The 16,876-nt window shown below is 45.0% G+C and overlaps 1 protein-coding gene across 1 annotated transcript in view; it reads left to right on the plus strand.

The window, feature by feature from the left end:
* LOC148012499 (coiled-coil protein) overlaps positions 1-16,876 on the plus strand; it is a 184,379-nt gene that overhangs the window by 72,364 nt on the left and 95,139 nt on the right. The window contains exon 7 of the mRNA XM_087669604.1: positions 6,367-6,456. Coding sequence (XP_087525730.1) covers positions 6,367-6,456 — 90 coding nt within the window. The remainder of the gene's footprint in view (positions 1-6,366; positions 6,457-16,876) is intronic.

The following is a 16,876-nucleotide window of genomic DNA, read 5'->3' on the forward strand; positions in this document are numbered from 1 at the left end:
TTTTTTGGTCATTTTTGTGGCATTTTTCCATTGCTATTTATAGCAGTTCTAGTCCAACACTTTGATCATCTTGGATCTTGAGATCTGATAGAGACAACCTGGTGTGACTAACGGCACGTGGGCTGACGGAGATTGAGGTCCTCAAGCTGGAGACATACGCACATATTTTCTCTGCACCCATGTATATTTCTGCACTCTTGTACAACATATTACATTGCACGTTTTCTGCGTTTCACACACACACACACTCTCTCTCTCTCCTCTCTGTGTTTACTCTCTCTTAGTCTTGGTCCTACGCTTCCATATCGCTGCACTCTGACATGGTATTAGAGCGGTGAAATCAGACTGACTGATTGAGGAACCTACCTGAAGGGGAGATTTCGTCGCTACACAAGGCTCCGTTTTCAGCATTCGAGGGCGAGTGGGAGGGCTGTGCATCAGAACAAGGCTGAAGCGAGTGTGGGGATGTGGGAAAGAAGTCCAACTGGTAAATTTGCTCCAGGTTATTGCTGTTCGAAGGGGAGGAAGACTGTGTTTTAGGCCTTCCACTGCAGATTTTACATTTTCATCGCCTTCGGCAGTTGAAGAAGGTTTAGGAAGCGGTGGAAAGAGCCCTAGCAAGCTGTGTTTACACAGTCAGAGGGGGCTGATTTTGCGTTTGTGTAGGCATTGCAGGTAAACATGTGTACAAAGATTGATTTGGAGTTCGAGGAGATCATGGATAGGAAGGTGCCTGTCCTATCGATTCTTCCATCAAATCAGAAGCTTGATGGTGACAATTACTGCATTTGGCGGGTGATGATGTTGGCCATTCTGGAGTCTTATGATTTGGCAGAGCTTGTGATGGAGGAGATTAATAGACCCCTGGTAAGAGATGAGTCCAAACTCTCTTCCATTGCTCGTCCCAAGTTGACCAAGGCCCGGCCTTATTGGGACAAACTGAATGCTAGGCTTCGTTTCACTGCTTGTGCGGAGTTGACTAAGGTCCAGTCTCATTGGGACAAAAGGGATGCCAGGATTCGTTCTTTTCTTTTTGTCTTGTACCATAGCCATGATAGCTCACATCGAGCACTTGATGGTGGCTTGAGAGATATGGTTGGAGCTTGACTAGATGTATAACCAGATGACCCTGATGAAGAGGGTTTCTTTGGAGGTGTAGATGCAGACTTTGTCTTTGAATAAGTCTTCTTTGCTTCGGGAACATATCACCAAGCTTCGACAGCTTCAGATGTAGGTTCAAAATGAGGGGAAGCCGATTTCCTCCAAAGACATGGCTATCACTTTATTGCTCCAATTGCCACCACGATTTGCTATCTTTTATTCCATTGTTATTGCATCAGGGCAGGAGTCGACTCTTTGGTGGGAAGAGCTAGTTCCTATGGTCTTGGACCAAGAGGAACAGTTAAAGGGACATAATGCTTTCAAATCGGAGTCTTTGGTTGGTCAAGCCTCTCAGAAGAAGGGGAAGGACCAAAATAAGAAGAAGGAGGATAACAAATCCAAGGACAAAGAGAAGGAATCGATGTGCCATATTTGTGGTAAGACCAGTCATTGAAAGAAGGATTGCCCCGACAAGGACAAGAAGGACACCAAGAAGAAGGACCCGAAGGATTCTGGAGCGTTGGTTGCATCCTTATCAGCCGCTTTTCTACACTTAGCGGTCATCGAGGACTCCACACCGAAGACTTCTCATTGCTGCGATGACAACTTCCTAGGCTCGAGAGTGGATCGTGGACAGTGGTGCCTCGTAGCACATGACTGCTTCTCCCGTTGGTGTTTCCCATTTGCGACCTTGGCGTGGGCAGATTCTCATTGGAGACAGCTCTTCTGTGTCTATTGATGTGGGGGGTGCGATGCAATTGATTCCCGATGGTCCTGGTGGTATCCACATTTCCGAGGTGTTGCATGTGCCAAGCTTGGGATATCATCTGCTTTCGGTTTATAAGATTTGTTCTCTTGGTCTCTTGGTGGAGTTTGATAGTGCTTCCAAATCAGAGTCTTTGGTTGGTCAAGCCTCTCAGAAGAAGGGAAGGACCAAAATAAGAAGAAGGAGGACAACAAATCCAAGGACAAGGAGAAGGAATCGACGTGCCATATTTGTGGTAAGACCGGTCATTGGAAGAAGGATTGCCCCGACAAGGACAAGAAGGACACCAAGAAGAAGGATCCGAAGGATTCTGGAGCGGTAGCTGCATCCTTATCAGCTGCTTTTCTACACTTAGCAGTCATTGAGGACTCCACACCGAAGACTTCTCATTGCTGTGATGACAACTTCCTAGGCTTGAGAGTGGATTGTGGACAGTGGTGCCTCGTAGCACATGACTCCTTCTCCCGTTGGTGTTGCCCATTTGCGACCTTCGCGTGGGCAGATTCTCATTGGAGACAGCTCTTTTGTGTCTATTGATGCAGGGGGTGCGATGCAATTAATTCTTGATGGTCCTGGTGGTATCCACACTTCCGAGGTGTTGCATGTGCCAGGCTTGGGATATCATCTGCTTTCGGTTTATAAGATTTGTTCTCTTGGCCTCTTGGTGGAGTTTGATAGTGATGTTGTTCGAGTCCTTGATCGTGGATCGAGGAAGGTTCTCTCTGCAGGGTATGAGGAGAATGGCATCTACAAATTGTAGTCTTCTACAACTCTTATCTCTCTTCTTCTTACCTCTCACACACAGTCCGAGCTATGGCATGTTCGGTTTGGCCACCTAAACTATGAGTACCTTCCAAAGGCAGTGCAAGGATCGTTTGTCCGAGGTTTGTCGGACATAGTGGTGAGCCAACAACCATGTGTCTTCTGCATTCGTGGAAAATTGCATTGGGATGCAATTGCCAACAAAGCTTCGCGATGGTCTACTTCACCTATGGAGCTTGTATCTATGGATCTTCGTGGCCTAATGAGGACCGAGTCCGTGAAGGGGAGCTTGTACTTCATGGTGATTGTAGATGACTACAACAGGATGACTTGGGTCTATTTCTTGACTTTGAAGTCAGAGGCTTTCTTTCATTTCAAGGATTGGCTTCTCTTTGAAGAGAACCGTTCTGGCCAGCGATTGAAGACCTTGCGTTCAGACAAGGGAGGTGAATTTATGTCTAATGAGTTTGCACGTTTTTGTGCACATAGGGGCATTCATGAGGAGTCGCCAACACCAACACTCCCCAAGAGAATGGCATTTTGGAGTGAAAGAACCGAAGTGTGATCGAGATGGCGCGCACCATGATGGAGCACCGACAGACACCTCAATTTCTATGGGCCGAGGCAGTGGTTACCGCAATTCACATTCTCAATCGATCTCCCACTTCCGCTGTTGACAGGATGACACCTTTTGAGGATTACTTTGGAACTAAGCCTGATGTTTCTTATTTCAGGATCTTTTATTATATTAATTAATTATTATATTAATTTTATAATTAATGTTTTGACAACTTAATTTAATAAGTTGGATAATGTCAAAAAATGAAATTAGAAGATTGCCACTTGGCATAACTTGCCCGTGCAAGTGGGAAAAACGTTTTTAGGGTTGCTGGAAGTCTATTTCAACCATTGTTAGGGGGAAGAAGGGTGTTAGAGAGCAAGGATGTGATTTGCAGTCACCAAGGATTAGTCCTACAACATGTGACAACAATTTGGAGCCCTCCAAGAGCAGGTGGTAGTAGCCCAAGGTCCTTTTGGTATAGCTGACAGGAGACAAGAGGGGGCAAGAGTTTTTTTGGTGGTCCTTAGCTGTAGGAGACGGCTTCCATGACTGTTTGAGCAGGGCAGTAGTAGCTTTTGAGCATTTCTTATGATGAACTACTGATGCTTTTCGAGTCCTTGATCGTGGATCGAGCAAGGTTCTCTCTGCAGCGTATGAGGAGAATGGCATCTACAAATTGCAGTCTTCTACAGCTCTTATCTCTCTTCTTCTTACCTCTCACACACAGTCCGAGCTATGGCATGTTCGGTTTGGCCACCTAAACTATGAGTACCTTCGGAAGGCGTTGCGAGGATCGTTTATCCGAGGTTTGTCAGACATAGTGGTGAGCCAACAGCCATATGTCTCTTGCATTCGTGGGAAATTGCATTGGGATGCGATTCCCAACAAAGCTTCGCGATGGTCTACTTCACCTATGGAGCTTGTATCTATGGATCTTTGTGGCTCAATGAGGACCGAGTCCGTGAAGGGGAGCTTGTACTTCATGTTGATCGTAGATGACTACAGCAGGATGACTTGGGTCTATTTCTTAAATTTGAAGTCAGAGGCTTTCTTTCACTTCAAGGATTGGCTTCTCTTTGAAGAGAACCGTTCTGGCCAGCGATTGAAGACCTTGCGTTCAGACAAGGGAGGTGAATTTATGTCTAATGAGTTTTCTCGTTTTTGTGCAGATAGGGGCATTCACCAGGAGCTTACTAACACCAACACTTTTGAAGAGAATGGCATTTTGGAGCGGAAGAACCGAAGCATGACTGAGATGGCATGCACTATGATGGAGCACTGATAGACACCCCAGTTTTTGTGGGCCGAGGCAGTGGCTATTGCCGTTGACATCCTCAATCGATCTCCCACTTTGGCCATCGATAGGATGACACCTTTTGAGGCTTACTTTGGGACTAAGCCTGATGTCTCTTATTTTAGGATCTTTGGGTGTGATGCCTATGTGCACATTCCGAAGACGCAGCGTGACAATTTTGAGGCGACTTTCCTGGTGACAGGTTTTTGTTGGCTACAACTTTGATTCCCAAGGTTATCGTCTGTTTGATCTCGTCAAGAGGGATGTCTACACGAGCCAAGATGTACGGTTCGTCAAAATTCTGGCCACAGAGGGGGATGAGGAGCACCCTGTACTTGGAGATCCAGGGGAGAGTTGGGCTCCCAAGATCACCGGCCACCCTAGTGGAGCTTCCGCCAATGGATGTACTCGAGTCTTCAGAAGATGGAGCACGATGGGGAGAAGTGCGGGGAGCAGTCCGGCCTCCTCCTTGTTGGGCCTGTGACACACTCCGAGATTTAGGGATCGAGGATGTCCTTGAGGAGTTGGAACCGTAGGATGGATTGCGGCGGTCATGAAGGAATCATGCACATTCTATGGATGTTGTTTGCTCTAACTATTGTTTGAGCCATCAAAGGAAGAGATTTCAGTTTATCTTTGAGATCAACCCTAATTTACAACAGAAATTAAGGTTTGATAGCCGCCTTGGGATGCGCACTCAGAATTGAGGGCCTAGAACTTGAATTCCAATAGCCGAAATTGAGGAATTTCAGGGAGATTGTAGAGGCTAGCCAGCCAATATCAAATTTGGGACTAAGTTTGTCTTTGAAGGAGCAAGGTGAAGGCCAATCTCCAAGCAAACCAAGGGGCAAAATGGTTTGGAGGCTTGTTGGTCAATTTTAACAGCATGAGGCACTCGACTAGCGGAGGAGATTAGAGGATATTAGTTGTACTCCATGCATTTTCAATAAAAGTGAAAGAAATATTGCAAGGGGCATGAGTTTTGGGGCCAAGAGGCTGTCCAATGTCCAAGATTGTATGTTAAAGTGTGGTTTTCAGTTTTGTGAAATTGTTAATTGCTTTAATTAAGTGTTTGATTAGGTTATTTACCACCCTATTGGAGAAGGAAGGCTGGTTTCAGTAGGACCTATTTAGAGATTGACTGCTTAATATCTCTAGTGTGGTTGCAAAAGAAATTTGAATTAGAACCCTGGGCTTCAAATGTCAACATGTCTCCTTGTTGTTCTCTTGCATATGCTCATGTTTTGAGAGCTGGCCCAAGCTCTTTTTACGTGACATTTTCGGCAACACCTTTGCAGCTACAAAGCAAAGAGATCTTTCATCGTTTCTTTATGTCATGTAATGCACCTTGTGGATTGATTCTTGTTTACCATGTTTTTTCTTTTTGCCCTCTCAAGAGGGTGAAACAAAAATCTGATGAAAGAAGAACTTTTACTGGATGAGTGGCTCTCATTTTTAGATAGACTAGATCTGTAGCTGCAGTCCTTGCATTGATTTAGTCCAGCAAGTGCACCACCATATTGGAAAAGATGACGAAATCTAACCTATATGAAGTAAAGAGAATGTCACTTTAAGGCACTAAGTCATATGCAATATTTTCAGGTATGGCTCTCATTTTTAGATAGACTAGATCTGTAGCTGCAGTCCTTGCATTGATTTAGTCCAGCAAGTGCACCACCATATTGGAAAAGATGACGAAATCTAACCTATATCAAGTAAAGAGAATGTCACTTTAAGGCACTAAGTCATATGCAATATTTTCAGGTATGGCACTTGCATATGTTGAATGAAGGGATTAGCAGTCAGTGTATGAAGCTCTGTTTGATTCCAATATTTAGACTAAGGTACATCATAGTCTAAACGCTCTGATTTTTGGAACAGAATGGACGAAGGCACTTGTCTTCAGCTGTGTCCGAAGTTTCACGGGATCTTCTGGTGACATCCAATGTGAGAAAGAAGCGACTGTTACTGGTATGCAATGCTGCATGTGCCAAATCGTAAACTTAAGTGGCATAATTTATCGGCATGATGAACACTTCTTTAAGTTATCAGTTGATCGAATGGGTTCCTCTGCTTTCAAAATAAATTTCAGTCACTTTTCTGGAGTTATGAATTTTTTTGGTTATCGTCACAGTTCTTTATGAATGCCTATGTTGAAACTTGACACTCACATTACATAGTGATGGCTCTTTCCTGAGAATCTTGTTGGTTTTGTTTTTCTTTTTGTTTTTTTGTGTTTTGTGTGTGTGCTTATAAAAAACTTTAATTTATAAATTCAGGTTGGTGGTTCGTTTTTTTTTTTTTTTTTTTTTTGGGTTGGGGGGGGGGGGGGGGGGGGGGGGGGGTTGTATAGGTGGGGAAGGACTTTACAGTTTTGTGATGAGAAGGTTCCAGCAGGTCGTTCAACTCAATCTATTGTTCATTCACTATCTTTGACCACCCATACTGTGGAAGCCATGATCTACCCTTCTTGTTTTGATGCATCACTTTCTTCTATTGCAACCTTTAGTACACAGATGTCACTCTCCCACTTGCTATGTGGAGATAATATGGAACTACTTGTTATCCAAGGTCCATCACCTGATATTTGGTGACTGGGAACTCTATGGGGACAAGACAGCAGAGTATTTGTGTCTCAAGGCATAGTGATGCCAAAGTATTAGACTATAGCTGCCTTTGAACAAGATGTGTTAGCTTTTGTGAATGTTACAACCTGTAAGAAAACACAGGCACAAATGTCTTGAAAGCCAAGAAAAGTTACTTGAAGTGTCTTTGAGTGATCACTTTTAAATTTGAAATTTCATCCAGAGAGTTGAGCGACATGTGCGGGAATGCCATGGACATAGACATTTTCATTTGTCATTTGGAAGATCCGGGAAGTCTAGAATAATCAGAGGGTGCTGGCCCTCCAAACTTTGAAGGTCTTACATATTGTATTTGACATGATTTTTTGATAGACTGGAAAAGTTGTTCTAAGTATATTTCAATGACTTATGTCAAATGCGGTGAAAGGGATGGCAGTGCCCACTTGTTTGAATTTTCAAGAAACTTAATTGGGTTTTCTGCACTGGTGTGTGAAGATACCACAGCAGACCTTCCTGCTCTGCATTTCTTTTGGTTCTCTTGTAGTGTCACTTGGCTGACTAAGATGGGTTACCCCTCACAGTGTCAACTTCATCTAAGCTAAGACCACACCATTACCTGTAGGATTGTCTTGCAGCTCTGCAGATTTGGCTCTGCATCATCCACTTGTTATAGGTACTATTCATGCTCGTGCACCTTATCATGTGGAGCTATTGTTTCACTTGTGGATCAAGGCAATGCCTTGGATTATGATGACATTTTATCCTTTCATGCCATCGAGGTCTAAATGCATGCTATCAGTTGTCTTCTAACTAAAGTTTCTGACGACAGATCTCTGTATGAGTCGTCCAGAGATAAGATCCCAATGAGTGGGTACATGAAGATTTTCCCCAGTTTTGGGGTTGAACACACTTCATTAAATTTTTTTTCTTACTACTTTAATGTTGATCTTCCTCATGACAAATTATAGACACAAGAAACATTAGAAGCTTGTAAGTGAGACTCAAGAGACAAAGCTCCTGCTTGACCTGCCTCTACTGTCTTCTTGATGAATCCCTGCAGGGATCATCTTTACCTGGTGTTAATCATATACAAGAAACATTAGAAGCTTGTAAGTGATACTCGAAAGACAAGGCTCCTGCTTGACCTGCCTCTACCCTGTCTTCTTGATGACTCCCTGCAGGGATCATCTTTACCTGGTGTTGATCATTTTCTTTTTTACTACTGTAGTCTTCATGCTGTTCATCTCTGTGGACATGATGCAAATGGATGTTCCTCTTACCTTCTACCTACCTTTGCCATCAACTGTGTCATCAAATCTGCCATCACATGTATCAGTTAAAGGTTGGATTGTGAGTTGTGACTTTGTACAAGATATTCATTGTAAGACCTTGTACTTCGGCCCAAAATTGTAGACAGCGTTCCAGATTGCAACATTCCCACTCTCTTGATTGTACCCAGGTCGACCCCATAGTATGCGTTGTTCATTTCCATATGTTAGATATATGCAAGTATAAGCCACGATTGTGAGTGTGATTTGAATCTCAAGCTTGGTTAGTGGCTTTCTCAAGGTGAGAGGTGTGTAAGGAAAAGGCTTCGTGAAGACCTTGACGCATGGCGATAATAGATAGAGGTGGTAAGAGAGGTGGAGGTGGAGGTAGTAGATAGGGAAGGCGATAAGAGAGGTGGAGAAAAAGGAAGAGGAAGAGGTGGAGAAAAAGGAAGAGGAAGATTCAAGACGTAGAGGAAGAGTAGGTGATAAGAGAGGAAGAGGAAGAGGAAGAGAAAGAAGAAGAAGTGGAACAGGAAGAGTTTGAAGGTCGAGGGTGGAGTGTGAAGTTGCAGAGGGCTGTTTTAAAACAGTCTCAGCCCTGAAAACCAGCTGCAAACAAGTGCCAATGGTCATCCAAATGGGCAGGAAAATGACTAGTCAGGTGCTAATGGTCATGTTGACCAATCTAGTTTGGACTGGATGGAAACTAGACGGATCGTATGGATCTGACCAGGCTGTATAGATATCCGAATCCCTTCCGTCTGTGGATGGAAAGGAACTATGGATAGGACAATGGAGCCCATACATATTGCTTGTAGTGGGAGTAGTAAAACTCTAGGCCGATTGAGTCCTTGTCGTTTTGGCTTTTGTTATTTCATCCATGTGGTAACAATCTTTCCTCTTGCTTTTTGTAGAAGACGTTAATAATGATAGTTGTCAAGCTAATCTACCCAAAGTAGAAAAGGAATTGATAGTGAGTTTAAGGATTGCCTTTGAGGGACATTGAGAGGGGAACTTTCACTAGAAAGGCTTGAGTGTCATGCCATTGGCCCAATCACATTTCTACGTTTCTAGGAATGTTGGCACAACTAGGTCACTTGGAATGCCTCTATGTTTGTCTCTGATTCACGCATTCAAAGTCATATTACTGGATTGAAAGGCCTTCTTTACTGGCAGCTTGATATGGTGTAGCATGCTAGACTTCTCCCATAGGAGGATATGGTCTCATGGCATACGACAGTTTCCTGTGTTACTCCACTCTCCTTTTAGGTCATTTGTATCTCCTATACTTTTCTAGTAATTAATATAATTTCCCTTTATGCAACATGAGCCCTGTATAGTGACGTGCAGAGAGAGAAGCGTGATGGCGACTTGCCGTGTACAGCGGGCGCGCTTCCCTGCCCTGTGCACAGCCTGACATCTTCCCTTAGAGCGCAGCACGTTATATTCGGCCTTGCGTGTAGTAGGGAGAGAGAGAGAGAGAGAGAGAGAGAGAGAGAGAGAGAGAGAGAGAGAGAGAGAGAGAGAGAGAGAGAGAGAGAGAGAGAGAGAGAGAGAGAGAGAGAGAGAGAGAGAGAGAGAGAGAGAGACGGTACTCGGATTTGCTCCCTCGGGAGGACTTACTTCCCTGGCATATGGCAATTTCCTCTGCGTCTTTGCCATGACTTGTGTAACTCTTTCGTGGTTTCATACTGGGATTTTACACATGTTGGCTTAGAGCCCTCGTGTATCTTGTAATCATGTAAACTTGTACCTTTTTTTCGTAATTAATACAATTACCTTTTACAAAAAAAAAAGAGAGAGGGTGAGAACCGTGGGCTGCTGCATGGTAATACACAAATTCGAAGCTCCTGGTGGCATGTTCTTAATGCAGACTCTCGGTTTTTGAGTCCTTCCTCATCCCTGCTTCTTCATTTGGTTGGCTCCTGGCAATTGGTTCTCCAGAAGGTGCGTTGGCATCCAGCGGAGGAACGCTTACATACTAACTCTTTTCAATTGGAATTGTTGGCAGCCTCGAGATTACTTTCATGGGACGGCAAACATGAGCTCAGACCAAAATTTAACCGTTTGGCCTGTTTGGGTTTGACTTCAGTTGCAGATGCCACCCTTGCCAGTCGCAATGTCTTCATATTGTTTCGTACGGCCAGGAGGCTTTTCAGAATCCCTCGTGGATACCGTGATTTGTGGGACCAACTTTTGTTAGTGCTCCAAAGCAGGCAACCCTTTCCTGCCCTTGCTGTGGATCGTCCTTGGCAGGACTGGGTCCTTGCAGGTCGGTTGAATTTGGAAAAGGCCTCAGCTACCCAGGTGTACCATCTTCTGAATAAAGATCATCAATGGCTGGTTACTAAAGCTAATACTGTATGGGGGTTGCGGAAATCTCAATCATGGTGGAAGGCAACTGTGATGGAGGGCTGGTTGAACAAGACACCTTTCAAATGCAAGGTCTTTCTTTGGAGGGTAATGATTAGTGGTCTTCCTCTTGCCTCGGCCCTTTCCAAGCGTTGAATCTCTAACGGCAATTGTTTCTTCTGCACCACTACTGTGGAATCGGCCCGTCATCGATTTATTTCTTGTCCTCTTGCAAAGAAGATCTGGTCGCTTTTGTTAGCGGTTTGGCGAGTTGTGGTGGGTTTCTCACTAAGCCCTTTTGATTGGGTTTTTGCACGCCCAAAATACCCCACACCGGCTCAGTTGCATATGAAGATCTTGTTCCACTTTCTTAGATATTGGGGATGCTGGCACAATTGGACCACTCGGAATGCCTTTCTTTTTGATTCGGCCTCTAATGTTCCGGGTCACATTGCTAGGCTTAAAGGCCTCTTGCTTTGGCAGATAGATCTCATTCGGCACTCTGACTTGCTCGCTCAGGAAGACTTACTTCCCTGGCATATGGCAATTTCCTCTGCGTCTTTGCCATGATTTTTGTAACTCTTTCCTGGTTTTGTACTGACAGTTTACACATGTTGTCTTAGAGCCATCGTGTATCTTGTACTCATGTAAACTTGTACCTTTTTTCGTAATTAATACAATTACCCTTTACGAAAAAAAAGAGAGAGAGGGGGTCTGGCACGCCTTCGATTCTCCCACCTTGTTCCAGCGTGTAGGGCAAAGGCAGGCTCTGGGCGAGCGGGAGCAAGAGGCGCCAGTCTCTGGTCGTCTGTCTCTGACACGGAGAAGGTTTACGTGTTGCTTTCGTTTTTTCGTTTTTCTTTTTAGTTTAGGGCAGGGTCATGCCTGATCTGCCTACATACCCTGTCCTTTCCCTTGCGGCTGCAGTATTAATTGATGACCTGTCTTTCCATCTCACGCTTGTTCCTCCTATCCCTCTGCAGGGTCTTACTGAAAGACATCAATAGACTGTCCACTGTTTCTGCATCTATGCAGACAGTTTCCATGCAATGTGCTTGAAAGAGGCAGTTCGAGCTCAGTTCTGACTTCACCAGTCAGGGTTTTAGAAAGGCATTTGTGATCGGAATCTGGTTCTGCTATGGCAAATTTGCAAGAATCTAATGGTATCGATATGACCTTTCTTGATCAACAGATTGGGCAAGGGAATGACATAGACTCTGTAGCCTCGGATGGTGATTCGTTGGTTGAAGAACTCGGGCCATTGCTGGACGGTGATGAGATGGGCAAACGCCGTAGGATGTCGGTTGAAGAACTGGTCTTAGGCTGGAATTTGCCTTAGCTGGAGGTTCATGTTTTGTGTTCACAACCTGATGGGTCTCTTTAGTTCATGCTGGCCACTGCCAATCATCTTATGTACTCGGGCCGTTCCTGGACAGTGATGAGATGGGCAAACGTTGTAGGATGTCGGTTGAAGAACCGGTCTTAGGCCGGAATTGGCCTTAGCTAGAGGTTGATGTTTCGTGCTCACAACCTGGTGGGTCTCTTCAGTTCATGCCGGCCACTGCGAATCATCTTATGTCGGATTATGTCCATTGTAGTGAGGGCGAAGCTAACTCGTTACCGGATGGGGATCAAGTAGTTGCAGTCATGGGAACCGACCTGGTCTTACAGCAGATTGCTGCTTTCCATGAGAGGGCAGCCATCTTTTATTTAACTGGAAGGACTCCTTTGATCACTAGAATTCGTGCTCTGCTGCAGTCCATGCTTGTTAGTTTTGAACAATGCTCAGATGATGCTTCAGGGCGTATGCAGGTCCCCCTGGTTGATGAGATTTATGATGGTCCGAAGGGGTTCTTTGAAGTTCTTTTTCGTTCTGCGGAAGTATAGGCTCTTATTATGCAACCCATTCCTTTGTTTATGGATGGGCAGCTAGTTCATGTGGTTCCCTGGAGGCTCATGGCTGAGTTTCAGGAGGTGCTAAGACAGACATGCCCAATTTGGGTAGAGGTGGTTGATTTCTCTGCACATCTTTGGAGACTTCTCCCTCTGGTTTTGAGAACCCTTGGGGAGGCTTTGGTGGAACCTAGGCTGGCTTCCCACAATTGGAATAGGGCATGTATGCTTTGGGAAACAGGGAAACCTCGCCCGACAAAAATTCGTTTTGAGGTTCCAAGGTTACAAATGTTGGTGTATGAGTTAAAATGGGGTACTTTTGTAGGAAACTGTTTCAGATGTGGCCAGTTGGGCCATTTCATTTTCGAATGCGACAAAAATATGGAGGTAGTGCAATGCCAGATGGATCCAAACATGAAAATGCAAGACCACCTCACTCAATAGACGATTTAGAAGCCAGTGGCTGATCCAGAGCCGCTCTCCCAACATGGTCGTGATGAAGGCAAGAAGGATGTTTCCCATGTTGATCACTGTGGTTCATCGTAATGCCAGACAGGATTCTTGCTCGACTCCTACCTGTATCCTCCGCCGCCCCCAATCACTCAGACGTTTCAACGGAGAGGTAGGGGGTTTCATATGAAATCGCAATCTTCGTGTGCTTTGGCAGTGGAATATAAAATGACTTTTGATTTTGCTTTGTGCTTCGATTCGCATGGGAGGCTTGTGCCTCCTCAGGATGTTTTCCGTTCCTCGCAACTGTAGTTTCCTTCTCGTCCTTCGATTGCAAGTTTGTTGAGGGCAGATCTTGTACATGTTATCCGAAGTGAAGTGGAGAGATTCTAGGTTGACAAGGCTATTGATGTAAAAGGGAAAGGGAAAGCGGTTGTTTAATAGTTTTTTTCATTTGTGTTTGATCATGAAAATTGCTATGTGAAATTTGAAAGGTATTTCTTCGGGGAGCAAGCAGTATCGGTTGTGGAAAGTTGTGTTAGCTGGAAATTGGGATGTTTTTTGTGATGTGGAGCATAAACATCACGCTTTAGCTAGATCTTCTTATGTATACAAGGATTATGCGGTTTTTTAAGTGGTCGAGCTCCGCATAAATTGGGAGTTATGTTGGTTGTCAAATCCTCCCTGCAGCCATTGTTGGTTTCTCAGGACTCTCGTGGCTGATTTGTGGTTCTGGAATAATTTATGAGGGAGAGATTTTGTGGTTTGTAGGCGTGTATGCTCCTTCTATTGCAAGGGAACGTCGTTAGCTCTAGGATGACCTGCATTGCCTTGCCATGGCTCATCAAGGCTTTGTTATGGGTGATTTTAATTTGTGTGTTTCTAGAGATCAGGCGACTTCTCCGCATTCATGGATGGTCCTGAGGGACAAGCTTGGGATGCTCTTGCAGCGGTATCTTTGAAACATGACATGTGGTTCTGAATGTATCCAACCATCACAAGCCGGATATACTTATTGTTCTTTTCGGGCATTGAAATACCTGGGCCAGATTGGATAGGATCTACATTTGCCAAAGTGACTCTTCTTCTTGCAGTCATTGATATGGGGCGTCATTGATATGGGGGTGGAAAGACAACATGCTTTGTCAGATCATTACCCTTTGGTCTTGGAAATGAGCTCTCTCACAGAGCGTAAGGTCTGTCTATCTCGATCTCCGTGCCTAATCGATTCCTTCAAATTGGTATCAGAGCGTAAGGTGGTGCAGGTGCTGCAGACGATTGTCAGGCTGAGGCAGTCGACGAGTAGCAGTTGTAGGCAGGCTTGTGTGTTGCAGGAGTCCGATGAGGACAACAGTCGTCAGGTTCAGCGGGTGTTGACGGCTTCAGCGCGTGACGGCTTCAGCAAGCGATTGCTACGCGACACGTAATAGGCGACAGCTGCACGCAACGGGACTGCATCGGGCGCCGACGAGCGCGACTAGCCGGCGGGCATGACAGTTAGGCGATGCCTGGCGGGTCAACCGACCTGTCCCCGTCAGATGTTTCCAAAATTCAATCTTTTTTTTTTGAAAATAGCTTCACCCACTGACAGGATTTCGCGTGCGTAAGCATGAGACTTCAGATCTGTGCAAAATCGGCTTAGAAATTTGGGGCTTTTCTCGAATCTGGGAATCTCAACACAGAATTGGACAATCTGACTCAGAAATTGCAAAGTCGGTGCACATTCACCGAGGAATTTTGGGGCTTTTCACATTTTTAGTGAAATTCTTTCAATTTCACTGAAATTAGTGCACGCAAGACATGGAAAATTTGGGGATTTGTCCAGACTTCATGCGCGCAAGTTGCAACAGTGATATTTGTCTCAGAAATTGCAAGAATTTGTGACATTTTGTCCCCGACATTTGGGGCTTTTCGTGTACATGCACAAATTGGGCTGAAAGTGACCCAATTTCTCGACATTGCTGCCTTGGACTACTTTTGCATTGACTGCTTTTATGCAATATATTCGTTTCATGTTATGGAAGAAGGATTCCTTGCATGCAGGCATTTCATGGATTTCTTGGTCGCATGCATGTATCCCGAAACGCATGGGTGGTGGAGCTATCTTAGATGCCAAAACTCATATGCTGGCACTCCGTTGGTCTCTTTTTCACGCCATGTGCTTGGATCATCACCTGTGGGTTGTTATAGCTCGTTATTTTCTTGAGGATCACGGGCTGCGGCATGGTAATACCCAAATTCGGGGTTCTTGGTGGCATGTTCTTAATGCAGACGCTCCGTTCTCTAGTCCTTCATCATCTCTGCTTGCCCATTTGGTATGTTCTTGGAGAGTGGTCCTCCAGAAGGCTCAGTGGCATCCAGCGGAGGACCGTTTGGTCACTAACTCCTTCCAATTGGAATTGTTGGTAGTCTCGCGGTTACTTTCTTGGGAAGGGAAACATGAGCTTAGACCAAAATTTAACCGCATGGCACGTTTGGGCTTGACTTCAGTAGCAGATGCCAACCTGGCTAGTCGGAAGGTGTTGATAGCATTTCGTACAGCCAGGAGACTTTTCAAGATCCCTTGTGGATACAGGGATTTGTGGGGACAGCTTTTGATGATGCTACAGCATAGACAACCCTTTCCTTCCCTTGCTTCGGATCGTCCCTGGCAGGACTGGGACCTTGCAGGCCGGCTGAATTTGGAAAAGGCTTCAGCTAACCAGGTGTATCATCTTCTGATTAAAGATTATGAATGGCTGGTCACTAAAGCTAATACTCTATGGGGATTGCGTAAATCTCGGTCCTGGTGGAGGGTAACGGTGATGGAAGCCTGGCTGAACAAGACCCCTTGGTGGAGGGTAATGATTGGTAATCTTCCGCTGGCTTCAGCCCTTTCCAAGCGTCGCATCTCCAATGGCAACTGTTTCTTTTGCACCACCAGTGTGGAATCAGCTCGCCATCGATTTATTTCTTGCCCTTTGGCTAAGAAAATATGGTCCTTCTTGTCGGCAGTCTGGCGCGCGGTGGTCGGGTTCTTGCTACGCCCGTTTGATTGGGTTTTCGGGCAGCCCAAATACCCCACACCGACACAGCCACATATGAAGATATTGTTTCACTTTCTTAGATATTGGGGCTGTTGGCATAACTGGACCATTCGGAATGCTTTTATTTTTAATTCCGCCTCTAATGTTCAGGGACACATGGCCAGGCTTAAAGGTCTCTTACTCTGGCAGATAGATCTTATTTGGCTCTCTGACTTGCTCCCTTGGGAGGACTTACTTCCCTGGCATATGGCAATTTCTGCTGCGTCTTCGCCATGACTTTATGTAACTCTTGAGTTGTCTACTTCTTGTAGTGAGAGAGAGAGTTCTTGCACGCAATGGTGTAGAGCCATCGTGTATCTTGTAATCATGTAAACTTGTACTTTTTTTGTAATTAATACAATTACCTTTTACGAGAGAGAGAGAGAGAGAGAGAGAGAGAGAGAGAGAGAGAGAGAGAGAGAGAGAGAGAGAGAGAGTGTGTGTGTGTGTGTGTGTGTGTGGATTATGGGAAAGATGATTTCCTCATCTTCTTTGCATGTAGATTATTCTTGCCTTTTCCATTTTCTTAGATGGACAGCCCTGTGGCATATTTGGCATACTCGGAATGCCTTCATTTTTGATTCAGTATCGGGTATCTATGGTCATGTGGCCCGTGTTCGTGGTTTAGTATTATGGCAGATCTCCTCCATTGTCTCAGCTGATCTGGTTCTTCCTGACATTGCTGCTCCCTCGCTGGATATTGTTCGCTCCACTACAATTGTCCTTTCTAAGTGACATTTCCGAGCTACAGTTGTGATAGACTCATAGTTGTCAA

This window comes from Lygodium microphyllum, chromosome 27 (genome assembly GCF_053477565.2).
Source record: "Lygodium microphyllum isolate KBCC chromosome 27, Lygodium_microphyllum_v1.1.10, whole genome shotgun sequence".
Taxonomy (NCBI): Eukaryota; Viridiplantae; Streptophyta; class Polypodiopsida; order Schizaeales; family Lygodiaceae; genus Lygodium; species Lygodium microphyllum.